We start from the raw sequence: 12290 nt of genomic DNA on the forward strand, positions 1-12290 counted from the left end.
CCAATTTTCCATCTTGGTGCATATATATGTATTTTGTGAAAATTAATAAAGGTTGCTATTAGCATTTTAGTCATTTAATTTTTAGTTTCTAGCTCCAATACTATAAACCAATTTAGTTTTCCCGTCCTCACTCTGCGGAGACATATAATTTTGGCTAGTTTTTATAACGAGCCATAAGTAGCGCAACTATAAATTTTTTATGGACAGGCCAGCAAGACATTGTACTAAGCCGAAATACACATTTCGGTAAGTGTGTGCCTGCAATGTACATACTTATAACAGAAGCGTATAATATTCGGATATCGGTTTCTACAGAGAGCCCTACATATCTCCTTGTAGAACAGGATTTTCTAGGATTTTCGCGGTGATGCTTTTAGAGTACCTAGTTGAGCACTCCGCCAAGACAGTTATATCTTGATTTTTTCCTTAAATATGTATTCATGACATAATGATTTCGTAAACGTGACATGAAAAATATGATAAGAATAAGAAAGGCCTATGGATTAATTTAATAATTTTTGTATATTTCATATAATTGAATAGCAATACCATTTGGTAGTTTTCGGTTAGATTAGAACAAATAGCCCTGTCCCAACAAACAATTATGCAGCTAAGCTGACATTTACTCGATGGCCGATAAGACCAATGCGCACCCCCTGAATTTAGATATAATTGAAACCTTACTGGTCTAGTTCAATCAGATAAAAATCAGTCAAAGCCATTAAAAACGCACTTGCCTCTTAGAAATGTGCCTAGTGTTCTTTGGACTACCAGAGAGTCTTGACTATTGGAAACTATTAGAAACAGCAACAATGTTATGTGGCTTCTATTCATCTTTGATAACAAGAAGTCTTGTTCAAGTGATAGTTCTTTTACAATTGAGTGGACACTATGCTGCACGAGGCGAGACGAGACAATCTGAAGTGGGTCAACTTCTGCGACAACTCAACTCTGCGTTCGGGATAGAACTTAACATCTTTATTAACATGGAGAGTACCAATGAAGAAGCAATGGAGTTACAGCTAGATACGCCAAAGATGCAAATTCAGCTATCGGATAACAGTATACTTGATTTTAAACTTCTTGGAAGATTTACCGAAAAAACTTTAACCATAGTTTACATACAGACCTATCCACTCGACCCTCGGCTCATGAACTTTTTACCACGCCTTTTGTGGGAGCTACATGAACTTCACATCGTTTTCATAACTAAGGAAGAGTCCAGCAACTGGCAGAATGATCTCTACAGCTACTGCTTTCGAAACGGTTTCATCAATGTGCTTCTCATTCAGAACCTACGACCCGAAATTCTGTTATATAGCTACAATCCATATCCAACAATTCGCACTTTGCGATTGCCGCTGCTTGAGGATTACCTCAATAGGTGGCGCCATCTACTGAATTTTCAACAGTACCCGGTTAGGACTCTTCTATTCACGGTTGAGCCACGCATTTTTCAATATGTAAATCGAAGAGGAGAGCTGGTGTATAGTGGCTACTTGTACAATGCGCTCAAGGGGTTTACGCACCGGTATAATTCTTCGATATATATAGTAAAAGAAATTGACGTTGATGATTTGTACGATACGGGTATGACTCTATATGTAAACCGTAGCATTGATATTATTTGCTATATCAAACACTCCCATTTGAAAATAGCATCCACTAAACCTCTCCATCTCGTTCCATTACGTTTAGCGGTGCCCCATGCTAAGCCAATTGCGAGCTATTTGTACTTTGTACGCCCTTTCACGTGGACTCTGTGGCTCACAGTGATTGGAGCCATTGGGTATGGAATGCTGATGCTTTATGGTAGTAGCAGAAATGGACGCTCCGAAATCGGCAAATATTTTCTTAGCAGTTGGTGCAATTTTCTGTTTATCTCACAGCCGAGGATCATCTTTGCCAACTGGCAACAGGTTGTCATCCATTTTATAATGCTCTTAAGTGGATTCATACTCACGAATTTTTATGTCGCATTGCTTTCAAGTATGCTAACCTCGGGTTTGTTTGAGGAGGATTACAATACATTTCAGGATTTGGAGCGTTCCTCTTACACCTTACTAACTGATAGTTACTATGCTCATTTTATGAATGAGTCAACATTCATGCCAGAAATCATCAAGCAACGCATTAGCAGAGTTGACTCGGATGCCCTTGAAGCTGCACGCGTAACCATGAACACAAGTCACATGTATACTCGATATGAAGATCGCTTAGATGGCTTTCTATTTCAACAGCACCTTCTGAAAGTTCCCCTGTTTAAGGTGATACCGAAAAGTCTTTCGGATGGCTTCATGTCCTTTCCAGTGCTCAACGGATTGCCTTATTTAAATTTGATAAATAGTTATCTAAGACGTATATTTGAGTACGGCATTTTGCAAAAGATCAAGACCGATGCATATCTGGACACTATCGAGGGTGGCATTACGAAATTTATTACAAGTGACAGGACTGAGCGCAAGCCATTTGCTGTGGAATTTTATTACTATGCGTTTGCATTGTGGGGCGTGGGCTTAATGCTGGCCTCACTCTGCTTCGTCCTGGAGTTACTAAGACATTACGTGACTAATCAAATTCAATTGTAATGCTATTTAACACATTTTAATAAAATTGGGACCTAATAACGGGGTATACGTTCAGCTACAGCTATAAAAGCAGTTCATAGTGTCTCTGGAGTACAGAACTCAAATGGATTTGCTTTACTTGAACACGCTGCAGAACTTGTCGTTGGTGCCGGGCCGCTTTGTCAGCCAGTGCATTGACCAGCTCAACGATTTATACAACATAGAACTGAATGTTTACGTCCAGTTTGGAAATAGGTCTGTTTTCGATAATCTCCTGCCAGCCAGAGAGCAGGTTCTACCAACACTGCTGGTAAGCAATGCGACGCTGCAGCTCGTACTTAGCGGGAACTATAGTGAGCGAGCCTTGACTATAATATTTCTGGACGATGCGCATGCCCACAGCATGGTCAGGTACCTTACATCCTGGCTGTGGCGTGCCCAGCAGCTGCAGGTATTCATCGTTTATCCAGGGGCAACGCCAGGTAAATTATTTCAGCTCTTTTCGCACTGCTGGCGTCAGGGCATGGTGCATATTTTGGTGGCTCTGCCGCATACTCAAGAGCTCCGTAGTTACATGCCGTATCCAGAACTTCGACTGCTAGTCATGCGGGATACGCTGGAGTACTTTCATCGCACTCGTGGGTTGCTTTGGGACTTCCATGGCTTTCCAATAACTTGTGGCATCCTGCCCAGCAGCGCACCGCGGGCCTTTCTCTTTAGAGATCAGCGAAATCGAACTGTGTATGCTGGCTATATGCTTCGCATGGTCTTAGACTTTATTCAACACTATAAAGGCAGCATACGAACTCACATGCTGGACTCCTTGAAAGAAGCTAATGAAGCACTTAGTACTCGTCTCATCGACTTCTTGCCATACCTGTTAGCAGAGACTCCGAACTTCACGAGCAGCGTCGTACTCTGGCACGAGAACAGCTATCTCATGGCGCCATCAGCCAGACTGCTGCCCAGGTATATGTACCTGCTGAAGCCCTACACTTGGCACACTTGGATGACCTGTCTGGGCATGTTGAGCTACTGCAGCGGGGCGCTGTTTCTGCTTTCTCAAGGTCGGGTAACTTTGAGTGATGCATTTTTGCAAATTCTGCGACTAGTGCTTTTTTTATCACCTGGTAGAGACCTAGCTGCTCCTCCAAGACCGCGTCGGCTTTTAGTTTACGTTATAATGATAATAGCTGGCCTCATACTGACCAATCTTTACCTGGCGAAGCTCTCCAGCAATTTGGCGGCGGGCCTCTATGAAAAGCAGCTGAACAGTTTCGACGACTTGGAGGGAACGGACTACCAGCTGCCCCAAGAGGAAGTCGAGTATAAGTTTCTACTCAATCTGCCCGACCTGCATCCGCAACTGGCCAAACGCCTCGTAGTCACACCGGAGCAACTGGTGGACAGATATCGGCTCGAGCTGAACGTCAGCATGCTGCACAATGGCTTTGCGGATAGCATTGAGTTTGCCTTGTACCAGCAGAAGTTCTTGCGCGTTCCGCTTTTCCACAAGCTACCGCAGATCATTTACCAGCAACCCTTCTTCATGCCCGCGGCTTACGGGCGACCCTACCTAAAGATCTTCAATTGGTATTTGCGGCGAATGTTCGAAGGCGGAATCTTGCTGAAAATGAAAACCGATGGCTTCATCAATGGGATCCAGAGTGGACGTTTACGATTTGTGAACCATGCCAAATACCAGGAGGTGAATTCCAATGATCTAGAGTACTACTACGCGGCAGCTGCTCTCTGGTTGATTGGTATATTACTGGCCTCTTTGTGCTTTATCGTTGAGAGGTGGAGAAGTTATCTTCAGGGTAACACGTAAGGAATACAAAGCTTTGCGATTCTCGTTTTCATATTACTCACATTTTTATTCATAAAACGTACCTTTCTTTTTTTGTATAACGGCAATAAAAAAAATTGTTAGATGTCTTTCAAATTGAATTTCATATTTATATTTATTCACGATAATTTTCCATTTACTGTAGAGCAAACATTTATTGTAATTATACATTTCATCAACACGCAGATTTTTTATTTGAAGTACTGGATACTCGGGCTTTGTAGCATACACACATTTGTATATGATGATCACGTTCTGAAAGTTGCCTGAAGGTAATCCCTCAAGAGGAGAAATTCCCATACTATTATCAACACTACACCCCACGCCCAAACACTGCTTGAGCTTAAGCGTGCGTTCGGATGCATGTGCATGTATGTATGCATAAAAGAAGTGGAGAATGATTAGAACATCAGCTTAGAGGGCTTAGAGTATTTCCTAGTCGAGCAGTCGCGACTACGTTTTGAAATCTAGGTTGGCGTAAGAAATTTCTTCGCAGGACTCACGATATATTCTTGCATATCCTAACACTAGATCAACTACCCCATGAAACGTTTGGAAGTAATAAACGAAAATAAAATCGATTATACATAAGAACAAAAAGAATAATTTATATTCCTGCGATTTACATGGTGTGAAGATATTTACAATAATTAGTATTACGTCAAATACTTCACTGAAAGCTGTTTAATATAATTAAATAGCTATACCAATTGGTAATTTTGTCCCAACAAATAATTAAGCAGTTAAGCTGACATTTCGATGGCCGATAAGACCAACACATCGCATGACTAATCAGGCTCGACTGTAACCTTAATCTTAATTATCTATTAAGCACAAATTAATAAATGTGGGACCTAACAACGGGGTCTACGTTGAACCAAATACCAGGAGATGAATGCCAATAATATATAGTAGTACTATGAGAGCTGCTCTCTGCTTACTTTAGATACTCATTCATGAAAGTGAAATAAGTATATTGACTTTGTGAATATCTGTCTTGCTGTCCGTTCGTCTGTATGTATGAACGCAATTTGAACGAATACACTTGACTAAGATGGTGTTTAGTTTCGTATTGATCTTTATTATTCTGAGCCTGGGTTTATATACCCAGACTCATGTATAATTTCAACCCTTAAATCTAATGTATCTATTGCTGAGTGTGTAAGGCTCAGCATTGGGCTATTACATATTCTTATCTTATCGCTGAGTGTGTAAGACTCCGCGTTGGTCCATTAGCTATTCTTATCCTATCGCTGAGTTTGTAAGGCTCAGCGCTCGTCTCCTTCGTTATCTGACTCTGGGGTTGCAAGGGTTGGTGTTCATTTGTATATTTATGCAGTCCGTACATGTGGCCCTTATCGCTATCACAGCGCACTACCTGCTAGTCGCTGAGTGCGTCGGAGGCATGTATACGATCATCGTATATTCTTATGTTCATGCCTGAACACAATTGTTTAGGCTCTGTTGCACCTAGGGACTTGAAATTTGGAGCATATATTCATACTTACCCTCAGTTTATGAAGTATTAAAATCTTTCCAATCCGCCCACTAGGGGCGTAGCAAATTTGAATCGGCTTTCGGAAATGCCAGAAATAATATAACTTGAAGAGCTAAAGCGCTGAAGCGCTGAAAATTGGAATATAGATCCGTGTTGACCGCCCAAGATCAAAAAGCTATGGCGGATATATCTTGTTTGATATATATATCTTGCTTTTTCAGCCTCATTTTAATACTGTTATCTATTTTGTAATTTACAGATTTTGGATACCACCACCCGTTTGCCATCAATTTATTTCAAGTACTAGAGACTTGTGTTTCGGAATAAGCTCTGGTCGAGACTACTCGACTAGGAGATACCCTGAATCTAGCAGATATTCTAATCTTTCTGCACTTCTTTTGTAAACACATACAAAAACACATGCACTCATGCATACATATGCATCCACACCCACGCATATATTCCGAAGCACAAGCCTCTAGTAATTGAGCTGTCTCGACTAGGGCACTCTTACTTATTTATACTGGCTTAAAATCAAATCCATCATTTAACTTAGCTTAAATGATTTTAAATAACTTTAAAAATTTTAATCAATTGAACAATCTATTATTCACAAAAAAAATATTAAACAAGTAAGAAAGCTCTAGTCGAGACTGCTCGACTACGAGATCCCCTGAACCCTTCGAGCAACTGATATTTCAATAACTCGCACTTACACACGCACACACACACACACACGCGCATACAAGCAAACACAAGCACACACACATACACGCACATTTACAGGCGATTGCGCTTGGGTTGCGCTGCAGTGTTGGCAATATTATGGGAACTTATTTGTTGAATAATTTAATTTCTAGACGTTCGATCGTCATGAACGTAATCATATTGTTTAAATGTATGTATATGCCGAAGCACAAGTCTCTAGTATTTGATATACGACTTTTACAAAGATGAGGGTGAGGGGGTGGATTTAGGGGTGGGGGGTAAATTTTAACAAAAACCGAAACTGTATAAAATGCATCTTAATATACATTTTAAATTTGGAGACTGTAGCTTGAAAGATGTAAGAGATATAATTTTTTAAGTGATCTTCGATAAGGTTTTTTATCGATAAAAAAGTATCGGAATGAGTTATCGTTTTTTAGTGATAAACTCGATATGCGTGCGATATATACAGACATTTTAAAAACAAAGTTGAATTCTCTAGCTCTTATGTCTTTTGAGATCGACGCGTTCATACATACGGACGGACGGACGGACGGACAGACAGACGGAGAGGGCCAAATCGACTCAGCTTGTCGCCCTGATCAAGAATATATATACTTTGTGGGGTCTGCCACGCCTCCTTCTGCCTGTTACATACTTTTAACAAAACCATTATACCCTGATTTCCCATTTACAATGGGTTCAGGGTATAAAAAGTGACTTTAATGACTGGACATTTGACAATTACAGACATTTAAATATCATTTAGTTCAGAAATGTTGGTTTTTTTTTCGTTTTCAGTTAGATTAGAACAAATAGCCCTGTCCCAACAAACAATTATGCAGCTAAGCTGACATTTACTCGATGGCCGATAAGACCAATGCGTACCCCCTGAATTTAGATATAATTGAAACCTTACTGGTCTAGTTCAATCAGATAAAAATCAGTCAAAGCCATTAAAAACGCACTTGCCTCTTAGAAATGTGCCTAGTGTTCTTTGGACTACCAGAGAGTCTTGACTATTGAAAACTATTAGAAACAGCAACAATGTTATGTGGCTTCTATTCATCTTTGATAACAAGAAGTCTTGTTCAAGTGATAGTTCTTTTACAATTGAGTGGACACTATGCTGCACGAGGCGAGACGAGACAATCTGAAGTGGGTCAACTTCTGCGACAACTCAACTCTGCGTTCGGGATAGAACTTAACATCTTTATTAACATGGAGAGTACCGATGAAGAAGCAATGGAGTTACAGCTAGATACGCCAAAGATGCAAATTCAGCTATCGGATAACAGTATACCTGATTTTAAACTTCTTGGAAGATTTACCGAAAAAACTTTAACCATAGTTTACATACAGACCTATCCACTCGACCCTCGGCTCATGAACTTTTTACCACGCCTTTTGTGGGAGCTACATGAACTTCACATTGTTTTCATAACTAAGGAAGAGTCCAGCAACTGGCAGAATGATCTCTACAGCTACTGCTTTCGAAACGGTTTCATCAATGTGCTTCTCATTCAGAACCTACGACCCGAAATTCTGTTATATAGCTACAATCCATATCCAACAATTCGCACTTTGCGATTGCCGCTGCTTGAGGATTACCTCAATAGGTGGCGCCATCTACTGAATTTTCAACAGTACCCGGTTAGGACTCTTCTATTCACGGTTGAGCCACGCATTTTTCAATATGTAAATCGAAGAGGAGAGCTGGTGTATAGTGGCTACTTGTACAATGCGCTTAAGGAGTTTACGCTTCGCCACAATTCTTCGATACAAATAGTGAAGGAAGTTACCAATGATGATTTGTACGATACTGCTGTTACTCTACTTGTAAACCGTAGCCTTGATATTATTTGTCATGTCAGAGACCCCCAGTTGAATGTTTTATCCACTAAACCTCTCCATCTCGTTGCATTACGTTTAGCGGTGCCCCATGCTAAGCCAATTGCGAGCTATTTGTACTTTGTGCGCCCTTTCACATGGACTCTGTGGCTCACAGTGATTGGAGCCATTGGGTATGGAATGCTGATGCTTTATGGTAGTAGCAGAAATGGACGCTCCGAAATCGGCAAATATTTTCTTAGCAGTTGGTGCAATTTTCTGTTTATCTCACAGCCGAGGATCATCTTTGCCAACTGGCAACAGGTTGTCATCCATTTTATAATGCTCTTAAGTGGATTCATACTCACGAATTTTTATGTCGCATTGCTTTCAAGTATGCTAACATCGGGTTTGTTTGAGGAAGATTACAAAACATTCCAGGATTTGGAACGTTCTACATATCTATTGCCAGTTGATAGCTACTATGCCTCGCAGTATTCTTTCTTGCCAGAAGTCCTCAAAAGCCGCATTCGAATAGTTGAACCGCATGTTTTGGATAATGCGCGCCGATCTCTGAACGCAAGTCACTTGGTTACGGGATATGAAGATCGCATAGAGGGTGTTTTATTTCAACAACACCTTCTGAAGGTTCCTCGCATCAAGTTGATGCCTCAGAGTATTTTAGATGGCCTCATGTCACTCCCAGTGGATATCGGATTGCCGTACTTAAATATGATGAATGCTTATTTAAGGCGCATATTTGAGTGCGGCATTTTGACAAAGATGAAGAGTGATGCATGGCTCGACACAATCGAGGGTGGCATTATGAAATTTATTACGAGTGACGGGACTAAGCGGAAGCCATTCGATTTGGAATTTTATTACTACGCTTTTGCAATGTGGGGCACGGGATTGCTACTGGCATCGCTCTGCTTCCTCCTAGAGTTGCTTAGGCATTGTAGGACAAACCTCACTTGCAATGTCAATTATCTATTTAATGTATATAAATAAATTTGGCGCCTAATCACAGTCTCTACGTGCAGCTATAGCTGACCAGCATGATATATAAATCTACATATAATATTTTGGAGCTATCATCGTTTTGAATTTGAATTATTATTTTATAGCCGGTGATACTTTTCTAGAACGTTCTCACTTTTTATACATACCTTGAGCAGATTTTCAATGGGAAATGTTTGTTACAGGTAGAAAGAGGCGTGGCAGATCCTATAAAGTATATATTTGCTTGATCAGGACGACGAGATAAGTCGATATAGCCCTGTTCGTCTGTCCGTCCGTATGAACGCCGAGATCTCAGAAGTTTTACGATCTAGATAAATTATATGCATACTCGTGTATACCATACGCAGTACGAGTTCATCATATGGTTTTGATAACTCATCCAATTTCGTTACTATCGAGATTAATCGATAAATTTATTCATTTTTTTTTTTTTTTCTTATATTGAGCCTTTTACTTTTTCTTTTAGTTTCAAGATTGGTGCAGTGTTACATTAGATCAACTAGTTCTTCGTTTCTTTGACGCTTTTTGCAATGAGAGCCATTGCTCCGTTTGGAGCAACATTAACTTGTGCACCAAAAAAATATGGTTTATTCTGAAATGGTTGCAATTTATTTTTAGTTAGCGGAACACAGAATGTTTAGAATATCAGCTAGCAGGCTCAAGGTCTCTCTGTCTCTGTCTGTCTCTCTCTCGACTAGAGCCATCTTACTTGTTTTCAATAGTCATTCTCTCTGGATTGCTCGACTACGAGATCCTCTTATCCCTTCGAGCAATTGATACTTCAATAATTATTCGCACATGCACGCACACACACAGGATACGCACGCACGCATAAACACGCATTGGCTGCAGCGCGGGCTTACTACAAGAATAAAGAGATAAATGATAACAAAAAGGGAAAATTTACAAAATATAAATCTATATTTAAATTTTGCGCTTCTAGCTCTAAAGGTGTAGGTAACTTATTTTCAATAAGATTTTTAGTCGATACAAAAATATCGGGAGTAGTTATCAATTTTGGAGAAAAACTCGATATGCGCGCGATATACACGGGTCTGTTACATACTGTTAACAGAACTATTATACCCTGATTTCCCATTTTCAATGGGTTAAGGGTATAAAAATGTGTCTTCTAAACTTAGGCAACATATAGACCTAATTTTTTTTTTTAAATTAAGATTACCCAATGTGATAATAAACTGTATTCAAGCTATCTTACTATAAATATGTATATATATACATAAATATGTATGTATTTTATTCGTTCCCAAAGAAAAATTTGCTGTTGTACGAATACATCATTGGTTCACTGTATGTATGTACCGGATACAAACATTGTATCCATGTAGATTAGCAGATTATGCCTGCCAATAAGCCTTTTGTCAGGGGCTCCATTACTTTATGCCTCATTTGCATCACCACCGCACTTGTCATCTCATCTCTGACACCGGGCGGGCTGGCAATCACAAAGTTTCAACTTGCAACTTAAGCTTGGAGCTTGGGACTGCCTTCTCTGTAGGCGCTGATGGTGTCTTTGGTAATTGGCAAACATTAATTATTTCCTCGCGCTCGGCTCTCGACTGGGCTAACTTCTGTGTGCTGTGTTTGTTTTTTTCTGCATTTGCAAAGGCTTTGTTTATGCTGCTTGTTGTTGTTGTTGTTTTTGTGAAAGGATCGGTGAAGTGATTCAAATGTTTATTTGGTGGTGTATCTTTGATTGCAGACTAGCTGCACACTCACACATACAGAGCCAAAAACTTTGCGCAATGAATGTGCCCAGGCTCGGTCAGGCTATTCAGGTATCTCATTCGCTTGGTCTCTGTCTCTTCAAGACTTTGCTATTTATTTTTGGCCGAAATTGCACATTTTCCCATGCTGCTGTCGTTGTGGCAGCGTTAGCTGCTGCTAGCTATTGATGTTAGCTGTTAACTGTTTGCTGCTGTTGTTGCTTTTACTGCTGCTGCTGCTGCTGTAGCCGCGTTGCGTCTAATCAAGGAGCGGAGTCACAGCAGCAACTGCCTTAGCCTCAATGCTCTGGCCTGCTTGCCTGGCCGGGCTGTGCCGTGGCCGCCTGCTGCCATTTGGACCCCGAGGCAGCCAAAACGATGAATATTGATTTAATTGAAAGTCATCGAGGCACACGTACTCATAGACACAGAGACACAGAGACAGAGAATCAGAGACAGAAACACACGCGGCATGCTGTTTTCCATTTGGCGTGGCTCCAACTCCAAAGGCAACGCTTCAACTCCAACGCCGATATCTCGCAGTGGGCCCTCCCACATGCCGCCAACATCATCCACATCCACATCCACATCCACGGCAGAGCCAGAGCCACAGCCACGTCCACATTCATGCACAACGCCCAAGCATTTGTTGCTGGCACATTGACACAGTTTCTATGCAACGGGCAGATGTGCCGCTCAATGCCTCCGTCCGCACCGCACCACACCGCACTGCGTCTCTGGCTGTGCCACCACGTTGCAAGTTTGTCGACATGTTTTTCTTTTGCTTGGCGACGCTGCTGCCAAATGTCAAGAGGTTAATACGTGAATTAACAGCAAATTTCTTTGACTTGTGTGTGCCTGCATGCTTGTTGTTGTTATTGCTGTTCTTGTCGCGGTTGTTGCTGTTGTTTTTGCTGCTCGCGCAGCTGCCGGCGCTTTCATTGGAATGCGGGCGTTGCTCAGTTTTGTTTTTGTTTCTTCTGCTTAGCAGTCAAGGCAGTCGAAAATGCATTAGGCTGGCCCAACCGCACAACATGTGGTATGTTAAGCGATAGATCAGGCTGTGTTTCTTAAGATATTGCATTAAC

At 41.0% G+C, this 12290-nt stretch overlaps 3 protein-coding genes across 3 annotated transcripts; all 3 read left to right on the top strand.

Annotated features, from left to right (window-relative positions):
- The first annotated feature begins 986 nt into the window (after window positions 1-986).
- On the top strand, window positions 987-2588 carry LOC115563655 (uncharacterized). Its single transcript, XM_089260112.1, has one exon. The coding sequence runs from the start codon at window positions 987-989 to the stop codon at window positions 2586-2588; it is 1602 nt and encodes a 533-aa protein (XP_089116238.1).
- Window positions 2589-2598: 10 nt separating this feature from the next.
- Window positions 2599-4399, top strand: LOC115563656 (uncharacterized). The gene has a single exon (XM_030386976.2). It carries the CDS (start codon window positions 2692-2694, stop codon window positions 4396-4398), a length of 1707 nt encoding a protein of 568 aa, XP_030242836.1. The 5' UTR covers window positions 2599-2691; the 3' UTR covers window position 4399.
- A 3272-nt stretch (window positions 4400-7671) lies between these two features.
- Window positions 7672-10432, top strand: LOC115563657 (uncharacterized). Its single transcript, XM_089259261.1, has 2 exons — window positions 7672-9410; window positions 10419-10432. Exons 1-2 carry the CDS (start codon window positions 7844-7846, stop codon window positions 10430-10432), a joined length of 1581 nt encoding a protein of 526 aa, XP_089115387.1. The 5' UTR covers window positions 7672-7843.
- The last annotated feature ends 1858 nt before the right edge of the window (window positions 10433-12290 follow it).

This window comes from Drosophila navojoa, chromosome 4, assembly GCF_054131105.1.
Source record: "Drosophila navojoa isolate 15081-1374.11 chromosome 4, UAZ_NAV_1.0, whole genome shotgun sequence".
NCBI lineage: Eukaryota > Metazoa > Arthropoda > Insecta > Diptera > Drosophilidae > Drosophila > Drosophila navojoa.